This window comes from Nuphar pumila, chromosome 2 (genome assembly GCF_984573655.1).
Source record: "Nuphar pumila chromosome 2, dmNupPumi1.hap1.1, whole genome shotgun sequence".
Classification (NCBI taxonomy): Eukaryota; Viridiplantae; Streptophyta; class Magnoliopsida; order Nymphaeales; family Nymphaeaceae; genus Nuphar; species Nuphar pumila.
Genome location: NC_143250.1, coordinates 69182501 through 69202052, shown reverse-complemented (window position 1 = coordinate 69202052; position 19552 = coordinate 69182501). Strand labels below are relative to the sequence as shown.

Here is a 19552-nt window from a genome sequence, read left to right as displayed (position 1 = left end):
AGAGTCGGACATGGCTTTCCAAGTGTTGGTTATACCAAGGCTTTATAAAATGGATACACATAAATTATCAAAGTATCCATAAGGTGGTGGCATTGGTGACATTTGTGGTATCACTTTTAAATTTTTAATGCTAGGTTAGGCCTTTTTCTTTGAGGGAAGAATAAAAATCCAAGATTTCCATCGTAACTAAGGGTTAGTTAGTAATTTTAGTTTACAAAAGTAACTTTTTGACCCTAAAATGTAACAATAAATGTTAAAAGTTTCCACTAATTTGGCACTGTTTTGGTATTTTTAGCCAGTTGAACAGTCCTAACTTATAAATGAAAAGGTTTAAACTTGGGTGATATGAGTAATTATATGTTTGTCTATTTGAACCATGTAAGATATAAGCTATCAAACTGGTAAAATGATGTATGGGAAACTAAAATTCACTAAGGCTCTGTTTAGGAGTGGAGATGGGGATTCACTTACTCCCCACCCATCTTCGTCACTTGGTTTCTCTGTTTTGTGAGGGGCGATGGGGATCAGAGCGTAGTTGGGGCGATGCAGTATAAAGTGTGAGGATTTCTACATCCACTAGAGGATGTTGTTACAAAATTCACCGATGTCGTCATCCATCTCATCGCTCCCTCCCAATGGTGGCTCCCAAACATAGCCTAAAAGTAGAGAATTTTAACTCTTCTATTTGAGTGTTATGAAAAAGTATGAAGATATGATTTCAAAGTTAAATAATTTAAATGTTGTAAAATTGGACAAAATTAATATTAGTAACCTTAAAAGGCAATGTTGTAAGTATCGTACCGTATCATACGATATGTATCGTTACTATGGGCAAAATTGATATGATATACACTCGTACTGCGATACGAGTGTATCGTATGTATCATATGATATAGTTGTATATCATGCCATATCGTACGATATAGGGTGTATCGTACGATACACCTTTGGCACACTTTACAAAGGACCAAAACTTGTTTTTTATTTTTTGGGTTTTAAAGACCTCTTGAGGGCCGACTTCATCATTTGTGTAGATGCCATTAGAGGGGTATCCACACACTCTAGGAATCGTGAGAGCGATTTGGGGGCCTATTCGTGGGAAAGAAAAAAGACTTTTGCGGTTTGCTCAAGTAAGAGTGCATTTTTACCATTTTTTCACTCAAGAAAGTGGGTTAAGGTAAAAAAATCTACATTACGAGTAAAAATTAGGCTCCACACTCATCCAACAAAGATGGCATCAGATGAACTGACATGGCAATGGGGCACTCAAGTAATGAGTGAAACCGATTGAAAATCGAGTGCAACTATTGCCATAATATTTTTGTTTATGTAATATGAAAGTATAAGTCTTGTGGTGTGTTTTTAATTGCAAGATATTTAATATTTTGCATTGTTCTTGTGAGATAATTGATGTTTGATGATGTCTTATGCAGCTCATACAAACATAAATGCTTCATATGTGATTTTATGGATGTATTTTATGAAATTCATTATTGTTTCATGTGTTCTGATTTTTTTTTTTATTTTGCTATATTTTCTGAATTTTAATGATTTTTTTGGATTTTTGGATTTTTTTATTAAAAAATTATGATTTTTTACAATACGATATGTATCTTATTTTGGGCACGACTGATATGAGTAACAATACGATGCTTATAACCATGTTAAAAAGCATGCTTCATTCCAAATTCTAAAGATAATGACAGCTTAAAGCTAAAATACAAGTAGACTTTTTTAGGTGCCTGCAAATGTTGGAAACCTGCATGAAGTGTCTAAAAGTGTTGAATATTTCTTGAACTGAAGAAATGGTATGTCTTAACCATCCAGGGGATATCTGTTTGGTATAGTGATGCAGAGCAGGCCCAGAACATCCCAGGCGCCCAGATCCAACAACACACATAGTTCGTCTCGGGTCCTGGTCCGGACCCGAGACCTGGATCCAGCCAAAACCCTTTAAATAGGTTGCCTAGGGTTTCAGGAAGGATAGACGTAATTAAAGATTGCAGCAACCTTTGCTTTTCCTTTTCAGCAGTTCCTTTTCCTTTGTCATTTTCCTTGATTCTTCCTGTTTTTGCATTTATATTTTTTTGTCATTAAGTCTTTGTTTGTTCTGTTTTCTCCTTTTTTTTATTTCTTTTCTGTCAGACGTAGACCCAGTGCAGCAGTGCCTGTCTTGTTTTCCTTTAACTGTTCCCTTTGATTCCCTTGTTGCTTACGAATCATTATTTATTAGTCAGTTCCTGTTAGTCTGTGTTATGCATTGTCTCGCTGATTCCCATTGAAAATAAGGAATAAAGTATTGTTCATTGCTTGGGTGCCGTGCCCCTTTTCATTGTTTATTTGCACTGGTTCGTGGTACGACTTGGGTCGTGTTTTCAGTTCAGCCCACAACACACGGCCAGCGCTCCTGTGTTTGCTGATTTCCCTTGCAATAAAGAAAATAAAGCTACCCACCATCGTTTGGGTGGTTTTTTTTATCTGATTGCGTCTGTGCATTGTTCAACGTGAGAACCGTGATCTTCAAACCAACACCAAAGTGGGGTTGTGCCCTCATCTGCCGAGGCCAACGTGCCAGTCGACTCTGCATCACAGTGTCGTGTTTTTCTTCCTCTCTAAAGTTGTGATCTATTTTCGCTGCGTCAAAGTGGGGTCCCCATTAACGTAAAGTTGTGAATTGTTTCCGCTGCATCATATAGCCATGTGTTGGGCATAGATAGGTGGTCGGTAGGATTCTCCAGGTCACATATCCTTTATTGAATGTACATAATCCTTCCTGTGGTCTAGGCTGTAAGGTTTCTTTTCTCTTTTTTCTTTGCTGTATGTTGATCAAGCCGTATCTTTCATTGATTATATCCTTCAAACAAGCTTCATGCATTTTCTTGGTGACAGGATTCTGAGGAAGAAAACATGGATGATCCGTCATCAACGGACACTGATGTTTCTGGAGAAAGCGATGAAGACGTAAATTCAGGTGCGGCATTCATTTTAAGATTAATTTGTACCATGAATCAGTGTGATAGTCCAAATGCACAAGTTGTACAAACAAGTAATGGTCCTCAAATGAGACAACACTCTTAAGCCACTAAAGGCAAAAAGAAAGCTCACAAACCTAAAAGTAATTAATTTTATTAATTAGTAAAATGCACAAAAAGTGCATATTTACAATGTCAAGCCACACACACACACACACACACAATCAAATGACTAGCTGTGAGAGAGTTGTAACAAACGGCTAGTTAAAACTTGCCGTAAGAACTCTCTTTTAATCTAATGGTTAGTCAAAAGGAAATTAAAAGAAAGTTAAATATAAAGGACATTGTGCATGGCATAAACACATAACACTACAACTTAGAGTGCACATTGTCTATGACACGACACTAACCTAGTGTACACTTAGCCTATAACATAAGATTGACCTAGAGTGCAGATTACCCGTAACGCTATACAAATTATTGTAACAGGACCAACCAGTTTTTCAATACCATGAATGACATACCTGATTAGCACAATTCTTTTACGGGGTTAGATTTGGCTGCTGCTGCAATAGGTTATCAAAGTTGAGGCAGGTTTTGTGAATCGGTTTACACTGGAGTCAAAGCATGTTTCAATGTTTTTCTGTTCGTGATTTGCAATGCTGATTTCCAGTCACAATGTAAAATTTTTCCACTTCTGAAACATTGTTCTCCTTTTGCTTGACAAAGCTCTTGAGGCTGTCCTTGTTATATTTGGCAGATGAAGAGAACGACTCCAACCATCAAGACTTACTTATATCAAAATCTATCTTAAACAAAAATTCTAGTCTAATGCAACTCATCTATGGACAACCCCTCTCAAAATCGAGGTCGTCTATCAAGGAATCACTTGGCAGTAGCGAAAGTGAAGGAAGTGAAGATGATGAAGATTTCTTCAAGCCAAAAGATGAAAAGATGAAGGTAAAATAGATCTCATGTTATTCTTTCTAGTTTTCTCCGCATTTTTTTATTTCCTGGAAAACTGTATGTGCAACTGATTTCATTTTTTTTGGCAACATTATTTATGAAACAGTTGAGAATTAGATGTTACCTTTTTTGAATTGCAGAAAATGAGCGAGCAGTTGGATATTGATAATATTAATGGTGAAGATTGCTCCAAATTGGGTGTTGTTCATATGCAATTAAAGGATTGGTCAAATGAAGAGGCTATTAAAAGCATTCGTGATCGTTTTGTTACGGGTGACTGGTCAAAGGCTTCTCGCAGAGGTCAGGAGTTGGAGAATGGTGAAGGCAGTGAGGACTCTGTTTATGGAGACTTTGAGGATTTAGAAACTGGAGAGCAGTATAAAGGCGAAGAACCCCACATTGAGGATAAAGATCTAGATGGTTCAAAGCAAGTAGACCCTCTGGCAGAGGAGCGTCGTCTTAAAAAGCTTGCACTTCGTGCACAATTTGATGCCAAATATCCTTCTAGTAGAGTTTATTGTGTTTTCTCCTCTGATAGCACATTTTTGTTGGAAGGGCCGCACACCAACATTGTGTGGAACACAACAGATGAGTTGTTTTTCATTTTTTCCGTGCTTATATTTGATGGTGATTTCATGTTGTGTTATAATTCACACATTTGCATAGTAGGTGTAACTTTTGTGTTAGATATCCCAGGCCTTTCTGGAATCTTTTAACTACTTTTAATATTTTACTTTGCTGACAAAATAAGAAAAAAGAAAAACAGGGCATGCTCCTTGCACGACCAAGTGAAGAGCTGGTGATGGCCAGAATGGAATATTTCATCCCCACTTGTTATTTGCAAAAGATCTAGTGTTTCAAAGTTGGAAGCATATTGGTCGGAAAATGTGGTTCTTGTTTTAAAGGTTGTGATTCTTTACTAGTTGTTGGACTATTGGCATGAAATGAACAACTAGAATTCCTTCGTGGACTATTTGACCTGAGCAGAGAATTTGGATAATTCATGCTGGTTTTGAAGACTATATCCCTCTCTTCATGTTCTCATCTAAATGGTAATTCAAAAATATCTAAGTTTAGGAGGCTCAATGCTTCTTTTGCTATTTTTGATGTTCATGATATACATACATACTAATTCACACATATATATAGTGGTACACACTCTTGTTTGCATAGATGTAGCCACCAAATGGTAAATCTAACTATACATATGTGTTTAGCATGATTTATTTACCATATTAAAATGTTTTATCATGTTTAAAACACCTTAGGATTCCATTTTTGAGATGGTGAAAATCGACAGCTCACAATTCATGAAAATAAAGGTGGTTTAAAAATGGTATAAAGCATCATATTTAAGTCAACTATAACATATGAAAATAATAGAATATGTTAAACATGATCCAGCGGTTAGATTTTGCTTTTAGAGATGTAAATCAAGTGTGTACCACCATAAGCTATGGTGGTACAGTACCACCATATAAGCCCTATATATATCAGTTTTCTGATAATAAATCCTTCAACTTGTAAGTTCTTTCTGTTTGATTTTGAAGCAGCAGTTTTTTCTTTTTCATTCTTTTGGGTTGTAGAATTTATTTCTCATTTGGGACCTTAACTTCTGCTCACATATGAAGATTCTCGGACATCGGAGGATGAAAATGATAAAAAGAAGTCAAAATGCCATCATAGTCAAGTCCATGATGGTGGATACTTTGATAAGGTGACTTTTTTCCTATCCAAAATTGAGACTGTTACTGCTTGTCTTTTAAATGATCCATAACTTTTGAGGCTGTGATTTGGCAGTTGAAAGAGGAGATAGAACTTCAGAAACAAATGAATCTTGCAGAGCTCAAAGATCTGGATGAGTTGACTCGTGTTGAGATAGAGGGTTTCAAGACAGGATCATACATGAGGTTGGAGATCCATGATGTTCCGTTTGAGATGGTTGAACATTTTGATCCACGGCACCCGATACTGGTTGGAGTGCTCGGTCTTGGTGAAGAAAGTGTTGGATACATGCAGGTTGGTTCTATTCCTAATGATCTTGCTTTCATCTTTATTATCATTTTATAGTTTTTCTCCTCCTTGATTGTCTCCTTTTACCTTCTTTTGGGTTATCTTTTATTTTGACAACCAATCCTTGTCAAAATACTTGCTCCCAGATGTTATCCATAATTGACCAATATATCTTAAGATTGCCTCTGTCAGGATAGAAAAGTTTATCTGTTTCTATCAATAAGTAGCTTCAAATGGCCTTGTGCTATTGCTTTCCTGTTTGAATTAGAGGATTCTATTAACTTAATTGTTTGTGAATTTCCATATCTGATGTTCTAGAACTAAAATGAAAAATGAAAAAAAGAAAATAAAAAAAGAAAGGAGGCAGCAGAACCAAGTCAAGATGGTATTGACAAACGATTCTTTTTGTGCCTGATCTTACCATTTCCCAAATAACTGGAGCTTTATCTCTTTTAATATTTCCATTCAAGAGTTCTTATGTGTTTCATTCCTTTTTTGTTTTTGAGACCTCAAAAAATGGAAAAATTCCTTTTCTTGGTAGGAACACGTAGAAGATGTCACTACAAAAAATGGTAATGGTAAGCCCACCTAACATATATTATATAAATACATGTAATTTTTTGAAAATCCCTCAATATACATTTGAATGATCTTCTGATGGAAAAATAAACATGAACTTTACTTTTTGGCTTGGCAATGTTTTGTTTTTTTGTGAACTAAAAAGCCAGGATGTTGTTTACAGCTACTCTTGAGCAGTTGAAAGACCCTTTTCTGTAGTCCTACTTGACCTTTGGGGAGGTTGCCAAAGATTTTCGTTTCTCATTTCTTCCTTTTCTTAATCCTTTTTGAAGAGTTCCAGTTGTTTCTAATCGTCAAGATGTTGTGGTGACATAAGCATAAAATGCTAGCTTTCAATCACTGATGTATTAGTCTTTGTTTTTTTAAAATGATTGGGTACTAAGGCATTCCAATGAAATAATTGTGCCTATTATTCTAAACTTGTAGTAGTATATGGTGTTCTCCTCAGTTTTTTCATGGTCCTCCTATAACTTGATTAATCTTTAACTGTCCTAGAAATTTGGAATGCGTTTTGCTCAGAGCAGATCAGCAAAGGGTCTATTTGGAATATGTAGCAAATTCACATTGCAACTTTGTCATAGTTTACTTATTCAGTTTTGCCTGTTTAATGTTGAAGCAAGTTTAATGAATTATCTGTTCTTTTATGGACTAGTAGATCAATTAATTTGAAATAAATTTCTTACGCTAGTTCGTTGGCTGACTTGGTTAGTTTTTCCTTCTTCCAGGTCCGACTAAAGCGTCATAGGTGGCACAGGAAAGTGTTGAAAACGAGAGACCCAATCATTGTTTCGATCGGTTGGAGGCGTTATCAAACAATGCCTGTGTATGCCATTGAAGACCAAAATGGTCGGCATCGTATGCTGAAATACACTCCAGAACATATGCACTGCCTAGCCATGTTTTGGGGACCTCTGGCTCCACCAAATACTGGAGTCATAGCTGTCCAGAATGTATCAAACAATCAGGTCCGATGGTATATGATGATCCTTCCAGTTTCTTTATCTTATTTTTTAGTAATGAATCCCGTAGAAATTTTTGAGGTACATCTTCCATAAAGTGAACTATAGTTCATGACCACCACCGAGTGAATTGTATTGGTCCTATTGGATGCTTGGTCATACTCATGAGTCATGGCGTGTAGCTGACATGGAGAATCTGGTCTGCACTGTGCTGCCAGTACTGATACTGGGTGGGTTGGTGGTGCTATGGTTTTGGGAAGTCAACTTGATTTGCAAAAGTTCCATTGAACCTTGTTATTGCTGTTGACTAGATTCACTTGTTTCGTTCCTTCACTATGCTTTGAGCACTCTTTCAAGACTTTCTGTTACTAGTTCCTATCTACTTACATCTGTAGAGCATCCCAATATGTATACATTTGCTTCCACTCTAACTGAATATGCTGATCATATATCGTAGTTTGATCAGGTCATCCCAAGGAAAGACTTGACAATAGTTAGTTCCTAGTCTCTTCTGTAATTCCTTTAAAAACATTGAAAATCTCCCTGTGTTCGTTAGGTCTTTCCTTGAGGTAAAGAACCTTGAATGTTATTTTTTTAGGTCCAACATTGTTGTGAATTTCACTCCGGCTGAATCTTCTTTTTAGTCTTAATACTGTGAGTGGTGTTCTCTTGCACGATAAACATTTTATTGTCTTAAATTATACCTTGCAGCACTGAACCATGGTATATTGGTATAACCTCATGAAAATAATTGCAGCTTCTGTGCATAATGCTAGAACTTGGCTAAACCGTGTTAGTGTCCATATGAAATACACCATTTAGTTGTATACTTGTATGTGAGGCATGGTTCTGGCCCAAAACCAATTTGAAGTAAAACGTTGGGGTACTTTTCCTTGTTTTGTTCGACTCTGTCTGGGTCTGGTCCAGGTCCAGTTAGAAACGTGCAAAACCCAAGTGGGAACTAATAAATTTTGAATTCAACTCTTTTTAGTGAAAGCAAAGTAAAATATGGATAAAGTACGCCAAGCAAGTATTGGACCTGGATCTTGCCACCATTGCACTTGACCAAGCTCACTTTAATAAGCTAAATGACCCTCATTTACACTTCAATATTTGGTGTAACAATACTGGGAAAGGTCCCGTGCCTGGCCCACCAATGGCCTGTTTCCATTTTCAAATTAGGTAGTTACAAGTATAGTAATCGGTAAACAAATCATGAGAGAATGAAGATGTCCTCCATTCTCGCTATTTAGTCACATGATTGTTATGCTTATATGGGTCTGATCTTTTTGTCATAAGCAGGCATCATTTCGCATTACAGCGACAGCAGTGGTGTTGGAGTTCAATCATGCAGTGCACATAATGAAGAAAATCAAGCTGGTTGGTTATCCTTTCAAAATTTTTAAGAAGACAGCGTTAATCAAAGATATGTTCACATCTGCACTTGAGGTGGCCAGGTTTGAAGGTGCAGCCATCCGAACTGTGAGTGGCATCCGGGGGCAGGTTAAAAAGGTAAATTAAGAATTGTCCTATAAGTTGTTGGTTAGGTGATGTATATATTTTCTCGATTTTTTAAGTGCCCGTGTTTTTCCATTTAGTCCTTTGTTGTTTGAAGTATCCTAACGTATCCTTTTGGAATTCAGTCAAAATAGCCTTGTTTCTGTTTCCTGTTTGTTACTGTCGGAAGCCTATGATGAAGGTTTGATCTTGACATGGTTATGCTTTCATATGGTTTTCTCCCTTCAACTTGGAGAACAAGTGATTTAATTTTTCAAAAAATGGACAATTTTTGGTCTTTCTTGAATTCAAGCTTTATCCCATCTACGTCGGTCTGCTTAACCAATTTTGCTTGCTGCTTCCTGCAAGTGAAATTATGATTTGGTTGTAGATTGTTCCTTACATTCTGTATCTTTGGATCCTTTTCAAAGTTTGTTGGACGCACTGCACCTATGATAGCTGAAGTTGTATCTTAGTCTCTTTTCCTTAATTGCTATAAACATAGTAGTGCCTCAAGGTCCAGCAGTTCTATTCGATTTTTAACATCACTTTCGTTTTTCTGCTCTATTCAGGTTGTAAAACTAGTACCCAAACAAGGGAGCAACAAAAAGCAAACAATACCAGCGCCTGAAGGGTGTGCAAGGTGCACATTTGAGGACAAAATCCTTATGAGCGACATTGTTTTTTTGCGTGCATGGACTCAAGTGGATGTCCCATGCTTTTCCAATCCGGTGACAACAGCTCTACAGCCACGTGATGAGACTTGGAAGGGCATGAAAACTGTGGCGGAGCTTCGTAGAGAACACAATCTCCCGGTTCCCTGGAATAGGGATTCTGTCTACAAGGTATTTTCTCTTTTACACTGTTAAGTGGTTTTTACTGTTAAACTTCTTTTGGACAAGAACAAGTTTTGGTGGCTTGAGGTTCTTTATGTGGGCATGACATGTCATGGCTGATGGCTTGCGTTGGTACTGTTGTTGGTTGTTCTGTTGTAGCTAATGGCTTTTCTCTTTCAATGGTGGAGACCAATTATCATTCGATCCTTACGATTCGTGATTCTATTATTTTTCACAAATCTGCAACCTCTTTGGATCTGCTGCTTGATCGTTTAATCAGAAAATCAATAAAGCGGTCATGCAGTTGTAGCCTGGGCTTTTATGTTAATATCATGACCTTAAATCCATTTCAGATGTAGGTTGTGTTCACACGAATGATGTGTATATATGCGAAGTAATTTATTTTTGTGACCCAACTTATCAAAATCTCTTAAATATGCATTTGGCTTGCTAATTAGTGCAGTAATAAGATCATTCTGCTTTTGCGACCCTGGGTTCTAGTTGACCCAGGTGCATTTGGCTTGCTAATTGCTTTAAATACATCTTTTGCCATATTAAGGAGCCAAGTATTTTGAAGCAATCAATTTTTTTTCTTTTTGAAGGAATATCAAGGAGCCAAGTGAGTTTGTTTGATCATCTTAATCTTTTCTTGGTTTTATTTGTTCAGTCTGTTGAACGTAAACCGAAGAAGTTTAACCCATTGAGGATCTCCAAGGGACTACAAGAAGCCCTTCCTTTCACTTCTAAGCCAAAGCTTCAGCCAAAACGAAATCGTCCATCTCTTGAGCAGAGACGGGCCGTCATCATGGAACCGCACGAGAGGAAAGCTCACGCTCTCATCCAACACCTTCGGTTAATCAGAAATGAGAAGGTATGCTTGCTTACTGGCTGCCACACTGCTAGTGTGAATCTTCAATCCTCATTTTCTGGAGGTTGCCGAAGTATGTTTTTAGAATTCTCTCATTTGGACGGATCTAAGGTTCACTGTTTCCTTTGCTTTTGGAAAATAGAGGAAATAAGCAACAAATCACCTTGTTCTTTTGCAGATGAAGAAGCAGAAGCTCAAGGATGCAGAGAAGAGGAAGAAGTATGAAGGGGAGAAGGCTAAAGCAGAGAACTTGACCAAAAAGCGGCAGCGTGAGGAACGGCGAGAGCGTTACAGAGAAGAAGAAAAGCAAAAGAGAAGGACCCGGCAGAGACTGGAATAGTGTTTACATTGGGTAATAAATTAATTCATGAAATTTATTGCACACCCATTTGACAACGCTATTCAAAAATTTTGTATTGGTTTGTATCAGAACAAGCGTTAATTATTCATTAAATAATAGTGGTATGCAGTTAGTATATATAATTTTGCTATTTAAGTGACCACATGTATATCAACGTGCCCGTAATGAGATGTGTTTCTTACCCTTCAGCCATGTTATGAAGGAAAACGATTGATTGATTCTCCTGTTTGTGACTCAATCCTATCCAGACCGGACCAAACCAATGAACACCTGAAATAGACTATATTTGCCCTGAACCAAACCATGAAGCCATATCGAATGTGATTCAAGTTTAGGTCTAATTGTTACTGTTTAAAATCGGGCGAGTGTGTCCATGGCTTTTAGAGGTGGACCACGTAAGGCAGGGTTGTCGTGGTTCTCCACCTGGGGTTTTCCTCGCTTTGGTGAGGGTTCCTTGTCATAAAAAAAAAAAACAGGGCGCCATGAAACTCGATAACCTCTAGGTGCAAATGAGAAATGCAACTAATAATCTGAGAATTATAGATATTCTAGAGACGCCTTTTTAGGGGTAATGAATGCAACATGCTTGCGGAAGGAACTCCCTAGTGAAAACTGTGATTTTTATACCTTTTATAGTTTTTTTTTTTTTGCGCATCTGACCCTTCAGATGTGATATACATATTTGATTTAATAGAAACCGATTTATGGATCCTGTTTTCCTGAAGCGTATTTCAGAGTTTTTTGGAGTAGGAAAATCAATGGAGTAAAGTATACCGAATTTTGAACCATCAATTTTTTTTTTTTATGTTGAGAAAACCGATTTAAAGATCATTTCTTACTGTGTTGACCATGCTGAACGCCTCCATGGAGTCAGATTTGGCCAAACAACCTCCTCTTATGAGTTCCAGCAAAGGAGTTTTTTATACACAATGGAGTAGAATTGTTGATGTTCTAGACAATGGTGAGGAATTAGCGAGTCAAAAACTGAATGAAGTGAAGGCATATGCACAAATATATTCTGTTCACCAACAATGTAAATACGGATGGATCCTCCAGAACTTTCAAGAGAGAGAGAGAGAAGAGAAGTGGCAAATCCGGGCCCACACGTGCGCTAGGCCGTCCATTGAACTCGGCGTCTCTTTTCCTATCAACGCCGTTAGATTCCAAGGGACGGTGTAGACCATCGGTGAGTCACCACCCCCATGCCCACTTTTTCCAGGCTGGCAAGCCCCTCTTGCACCACCAGCTGCTCGCGTGCCTGCCTCAACGTTGGCCAACATACATCACCTGGCAGTGGGACCCAAACAGCTGGATGCAGCAATCACCGGCTCCTTGACTGCAAGGGCTCCACTTTCCTCCTGGGCCTCACCGCTATTGTCCTCGCTAGCCTGGATGACCCCATAAGGTGGGCCATCCTCCGGCGCTTTGCCCCCTCTCAGTGGGAGCCACTGGGATCACTGCGCTCGGTTCGCTGCCTGTTTGACTTTGGCAGGCAGTGGGGGACGGCTGGCGCCTGTCAGCGGGGCCCACCAGGTCGATGCCCACGAATCGGGAGTTGTACCTTCTGCGCCTGAATTGAGGCGAGGCCGGTGGCGAATCGGTAGGGTTGCGACTCGGCCATCTGCCCGGAATGGTTGTGGGCCCGTTCAGGTCCGTGCCGGAACAGGGCCTCGGACTGGGCGGCTGATACTGCAGGCTGCACGGCGGCCTTACCGTGAGTGCCTCTCGTGGTTTCTCTCGCCCCGGAGATTCGCTTGTCTGCTGCGCCCTGGTGGAGGCTGCTGGACTTGGACTTGGGCTATCCTCCTTCCGAGTCGATTCGTCTCGTATTGGATAGCAATTGCTCGGGTGCGTCTCGGGCTGCTTGCTTACATCCGGTGGATGAAAGATAGCAGTCTGTTCGTGTCCGGTGGGCGTATCGTCTCCTGGGGGAGCAACCTCTCCCGAGTCAACTCGTCTCGGAAGTAAGTTGCCGACCTCGCTTCCGGGTGGGCTTTGGATGGTAGGTGCAGAAGATGCAGAGGCGCAGTCACAGCCGGTGCCGGATTTCTTGAGAAGACGGTCGGCGTAGATGACGGCGAGGAGGCAGAGCATCGTGGGGAGGTGGGCGACGGAAGAAGAAACGCAGTTCCTGGTGGTGAGGAAGGAGTGATGGTGAGGGGAGTCGAATTCCCTAGTGGGCATGATCCAGACGATGGCGGTGGCGATGCCCAACGAGACGGTGGCTAGAGCGGTCATCTTCGCTACAATGAAGCTCTCCAGCTGCCGAGTAATGGTCAAGAAACGCCCGATTCTGCTCTCCATCGAAAGGGTGGCCGCTCTCTCGTGATATTCTCACAGCTTCCTTCCTGCCTCCTTTTGCTCACAACCTAAGAGAGAGAGAGAGAGAGAGAGAGAGAGAGAGAGAGAGATCTGGTGCAAAAAGATATGCTTACCAATCTAGCATTTTATATCAAGTGGAACTGTCAGCTTGGCAATCTTCGGCTTCTAGATATCGTAATCAGTTAGGCATCCTCTTGGATCGGATCGTCCTCGACTTGGATCCGATCAGTTAGGCATCCACTTGTGGCTCAGGATGTGGGTCTGCTCCGTTGGCTCACCAATCGTGCCTAGGTTTCTCGGCTTTCTATTGCATGTGACACGTTGTGGCCATTTATTTAATGCCACAGAGCCGATCAGATCCAATAAGACTACATCTGATCCGATCAGAGGTGATAATCCGGGGACTTGGACATGGGTTCAACATAAATTGGTTTAGTCTGTGACTAGCAACTTGCCAGAAAAATATATTTTTTTGGTGAGAAATTTACAAATCACATTTTTTTTAGTGAGAGAAATTCACAAATCACATTTAGGAGAAAAGATCAGAGAAAAAACTCACACTAAATCGGAAAAATAATTTTTTTTTGAAAAAACATTAGCCCATATAAAAATACACAAAAAGAAGTTCCAAAAGAGGGTGCAAAATCTACAACTAATAATGATTGAACAGCTATCCTTATCCAATGTTTGGGACTTAATATATTTGTTTTTTATAATTTATTTAATAAAAAATCATCTTTACATAATTTTATATCATCTAGATATGTTTTGCAAAACATAAGCAATTGAAGTGCATTTAAAATTTTATAATATGCACATTGATTTTTGGTGCTTTAAAAAACATATCTAAATATCAATAATTTATAAGTCAAAGTTACACGTGGGGAGTGCTCAAGTGCTGCAACTGATCATCATATTTGAGGTACTGCCAGTCAGCTGTGGGGGCCTAACAGCAGTGATCTGGTATCACAGCATATTATCTCAATTCTTTTGGCGCATGTCCGGAAACACGTGGATCAATGATCACATGCAATCATGTTGCACCTAATCCTTCCTCGGTCTAAATGATTGGAGCAGGTTATATGTTCCTCGTAACATCATTTAACGTCAAAGTTTGGTGCAGTTGCAAAGACTTAAGTACCTTTTTTCGCCATTCGAAAAAATGATAAAGATATTCTTCATCCTGAAAAGAAAGGATGATTTTAACTCTTCAAAGTTCAAATGTTTCATTTTTGTCTTAAGCAGTAAACTCCTATGATGTTGTCGGATCATCCTTTAACGATACACCATCTGCTGTAATATGAATTTTCTTTGACAATGCATACTTTACCGTCATTTGCTGTCGTCAAAGCACCTTTTTTCATCGAAGCAACCTTTGTCGTCGTCTGTTGTCGTCAAAGTACCTTTTGTCGTCGTATGCACAATAAGAGCACCGTTGCCACCATCAACTGCATCTACCTTTTAAGTATTTTGTCTCCACTGTCGAATTACCAAAACTACTGTCATTTTGGTGAGTTTCGTGTAAGGTTTCGTTATGTAAACAAATCGATTTATAAATCTGAATGTGAAATCTTACAACTAGTTGTACTATTCATACTAAATAGCACATATTTTTATACTAAAATAAATCGATTTGTACCTATCCACCTTCTGGGCATCGAAAAACAGTTAGCACGATTTATTCTTAAGGTATCACCCGCTCAGAATAAGGGTCAAACCTGATTTTTTTGCGAAATGTAATCTATTTGAAAAGCTGATTTAGTCTCAGCAATGAGGCACCCAAGATCATCACTTTTCCAAGCTTTAGGGAACCCCCTTTCTTCTTTTCCCAAACACCGTTCAGATTTGTTCGTCCAAACTCTGAAGGCCCCATCATGGTTTCTTCACTCAAGAATTATGTATGGTATCGTCCCTTTCAGGTTAATGGTTAAACATGAACCTCATTTTTTCACGAGGTATCAACCCTTTTAGGTTAAGGGTTAAGCCTGAACCTCGTTTTTTCACGTAGTATCGTCCCGTTCAGGTCAAGGGTTAAGCTTGAACCTCGCTCCTCGAGGTATCACCTGTTCAGGTTAATGGTCAAACATGAACTTTCTGCGAAAAGTCATCTGTTTTAAAAGCTGATTTAGTCTCAACAATGAGGCACCCAAGATCATTCATTTTCCAAAGCTTTAGGGAACCCCCTTTCTTTCTTTCGCAAACCCTCCATCAGATTTGCTCGTCCAAACTTTGAAGGTCCCATCATGGTTTCTTCGTTCAAGGATCCGTATGGTCGTCCCTTTCAGGTTAAGGGTTAAGCCTGAATCTCGCTCCTCGAGGTATAGTCCCTTTCAGGTTAAGGGTTAAGCCTGAACCTCATTTTGTCACGAGGTATCGTCCGTTCAAGTTAAGGTTAAACCTGAATCTAGTTCTCTCAATCCCATCATGGTTTTCCTCATCATGGAATCAATGCCTTTCATATCCATCCAGGAAAGAATCATACTTGAGCTTCATCTCACGAGACATTTTTCTTATCAAGGTCTTCATGCATTCCTTTCCTATTCAGGTAAGGGTAGAACCTGAAATTCATCTTGAGATATCTTCGTCCTATCCAAGCTAAGGGCTAAACCTGAATTATTCCAAAAAGTTGATCTTGTCTCACCCATGAGACATGATCAAAATTCTCATTTCAGGATCTTCATCCCCAAGTCCCAACACGATTTCCTCATTTTTTGTTATCCAGTTATATCATTTTCGAGGAGTTCGTCTTCCCAAAGTCATTCAGGATAAGGTATTAAGTCTGAGAATGATGATTTCAAAATAAATTCCTATACACCCAGTTCAGATTATCTGACTGGGGCATTTTTCAAAATTTAGAGTGTTTTCTTTGCCACTAAGTTCGGCCTTCAACCGGCTTAGTAGCAAAGAGAGACATCTGTTTACACCCCAAATTTTTCAAAAATTTGTAAAAACTCCCATTTTGCCCCTGGCCCCCATTTTCTAAGTAAATTGAGTCAATTTCAATCTAAATTCCAGTTATTTCTTGAATTCACTATAATCCAAATCTATTCTTTATATCAGACTCAATTTCGGATCCGAATCCAGTATCAAAATCCAATTCTAAGCCTCGTTATCTAATTTTCAAAATCAAAATTATAAAAATACCAAAATAATTTTTGAATGGCTCAGACAGTCCATCCGGTATCCGTTTGGATCCACTGCTTTGTATTTCTCGATTCGAGGTCTAAAACTCGAATATTGCCTAAAAACCCGGATCCAAACCCGTTCTCTGAAGAAATTTTCAAAGAATAACCCCAAATTCTCATAAAACCCTTCTTTTGCAAATATTTTTAAAATTTTTGCAAAAAATAGTTTAAAATCCCTTACTTTACCATAGTTTTATGAAGTTTTATTTCAAAACACAAAAAAATATAGAAAACATAGATAAAAGAACAAAAATAGAAAAAAGAAAATACGAAAAATGGTTTAAAAGCCCCTTTTTTAAAATTATCTTTTGTTAAAACCATATTTTAAGAAAAATGTTTGAAAGTGACATTGTTTTGAAAATTTTCAGAATTTGAGAGGACCCGATTTGCAAAAATCCTAACGGTCTCTCGTTATAAAGAGAGACCGCAGGGGATCGAGTTCTTCATCGCTTCTTCACCTCAGCATTTCCCCTTCTCCCTTAGGATCCATTCTCATTTGACCCTTTCACACATCCATTAGACTCTCCTTCTCCCGATCAAGCCTCTTCCCCTCTTCTTCTTCTTCTCCATCAGAAGAAGAGTTTAAGAAGAAGACAGAAGGAAAGTTCCTTCTGGCTCCTACAACGCAAAGTACTCAGGTACGTTGCCATCCACCTTCCCTCTGGTTATTTTCTTTCTTGGCAATTTTGTTTAACCATATTGCTTATTTTTCATGATTTTCCTTTTATTTCCTCTTTCCTTTTTCTCTTTGTTTCTGATTTCTTTCAAATTCCTTTTGTTCCTGCCCCATCAAAGCACTGTCGTAGGTATCAGTTTTGCATATAGCAAACACTAACCCACGCACATTGTGCAATATCAAATGGAATTCTCTCAGGTTCCGACAAATTTTTTTTTCTGTAACTTGTTTCTTTCTTTTGTTGTAATCTCGTTTGATGTAGTCCACCAGCAAGCTTTCCTTTCATCAATTTCAGCACCATCTTTTTCATCTGTTTATTTTCCATTTTTAATGTTGTTTGGGGTTCCCTTATTGCTTTGTTTTGTTATTTCCCTTTGCTTTGATTCACCTAATTGGGAATGGGTTTGATCCCTTCTACATTTTTATCTAAATTTGCTGCGAGGATAGAATCCAATTTTCGTCATTTTCATCATACTCTAGCTTGGTATTCTGCGGAATGTGTAACTCTCTCAAGTTGAATATTGATTCAACGCCTCCTTTACTGGATTCTGATTTGTTCTGGGTTACGTTTTACATCAAGGAAAGGTTTTCTATAATAATATCTGATCTGATCTAGTATCAGATCAGATTCATTTGGCATAAATCATCAATTGATTTCATGTTGTTCCCTGCGAGTATAAGTCACCTTACTGATTTTTTTTTTGGATTTTTGGGCTTCCTCGATGCAAAGCACCCTGCCACGTCTGTTATCCATCTGCCATATATTGTTTTCGTCACTGAATTCCATTCTCTGCAGTTGTTTTTCCATTACGTTAATCTATTTTATCAATTAATTTTGTTTACTTATCTTGTTTATCATACTTTTCCCATTTGGATGTGATTCTTTCATTTTGCTTTGTCTATTTCCTCATTCATTTTGATTGTTGGTTACAAGAACATTCAGAATCAATCTAATTCTGCTTGTGTTTCACCATATACTGGCTATGTCCTCATAAAACATAGTCCCCTTCGCCTTTTATACCTTCATTTTTGTCAAATTCTGAGCACCTGTTAGCGCCAATGTCCAATAACGATGACAGATAATGAAATTTTCGTTGGGTACTACCTGAATAAGTACTTCCGATAATGATGTGTTGATTTTTGACATTTCCAATGAACCAGTGGCTCTTGCACTCAGTTTGTTTTTTGCAAATAAGTGCCTCTGTACATGCTATTACCTATAAGTCGATGATTCAAGCCTGTTGGGCCATGCTGGAATTCCAGATCTGCTCAGGGTCAAGTTGTCAATGGCTTCAAGGGATGATGTTGTGTTGTTGCGGTTCATCTTGTTCTAGTTCCATCAGATGGAGCCACGTTATAGGGTTTTCACCATTTAGTCATGAATTACTTTGATTTTGCAGATTGTTAACGCATGTTTAGAATTCGTTTTCTTTGTTTTCGTTTTCATTGTCTGTTTATATACATAATTTTTCATCTGTACTTTAATTTCTCATGCTTATTTCAATTTCCAATTTGCCATGGATTCTTAGTTTCATTTTGTACATTGCCTCATATATGCTTAGCCAACATCGGAATCTCTCCTCTTATCTACCCTTTTTGGGGTGGTTTTGAGTATACCTTACACGATGAAGAACCATGTGTCTCCAAATGCCAATAAGGTGGAGAATGACCTCGAATTTAATGGGTGTCGATATCATGGAGGAAATAATGTGGGCCTTAGGAATCTAGTGTTAGGCGATTTTAGTTCAAACCATGTCCAAGGTAATTTGCAAGAAGCTTGTAACTCCAATAATTTTTGTAGGAACTTGGAGCAAATTTGCTTTCAGTCTATTTTGCTGACTTTTTTTTTTTGTTAAGAAAGAAAACACTGGAGTTGCTTTTTCCTCAGAAATATCTTAGTGTCAAGATGGTAATTCAATGGTATCTTGAAGATCACATGTACCTAGAGAGAATAACTGGAGCACAAATTTTGACAACTTTGCTTTTTAAGTTGTTAAATGGGCAGATAATTCTCTGTTCTGTAAACTCAATGCTTCACCCACTGGAGACTGAAGATGTTGATTCGTATGGTATCACCATTTCAAGCATATCATCTCATGAAGGTAATCGTCGGCATAAGTTTGGTAGAACAAGTTCTACCTTGGGTGATGATGGTCTGGACAGGGTGAACTTAGTATCCTTACCAGTGTTCCCTCACTGAATATAGTGGTCAACCCACCGGTTTTGGATTGGGGTCTTAACCATCTGCTCTCCTCTTTTGTTTCCTTCTTGATTATCACCAATGTCAACACCTTGTACACTTTGAACCCTATTTCAGT

General features: G+C 38.6%; 1 protein-coding gene across 1 annotated transcript in view; it reads left to right on the top strand.

Annotated features, from left to right (window-relative positions):
* The window catches only part of LOC149845701 (uncharacterized), a 42707-nt gene extending 31539 nt beyond the window's left edge, over nt 1–11168 (top strand). Inside the window, exons 10-20 of the mRNA XM_089989055.1 lie at nt 2890–2971; nt 3733–3932; nt 4079–4648; nt 4939–4990; nt 5570–5655; nt 5739–5957; nt 7256–7495; nt 8792–9001; nt 9559–9831; nt 10490–10693; nt 10869–11168. Coding sequence (XP_089845181.1) covers nt 2890–2971; nt 3733–3932; nt 4079–4648; nt 4939–4990; nt 5570–5655; nt 5739–5957; nt 7256–7495; nt 8792–9001; nt 9559–9831; nt 10490–10693; nt 10869–11030 — 2298 coding nt within the window. The 3' untranslated portion in view covers nt 11031–11168. The remainder of the gene's footprint in view (nt 1–2889; nt 2972–3732; nt 3933–4078; nt 4649–4938; nt 4991–5569; nt 5656–5738; nt 5958–7255; nt 7496–8791; nt 9002–9558; nt 9832–10489; nt 10694–10868) is intronic.
* Nucleotides 11169–19552: the final 8384 nt, after the last annotated feature.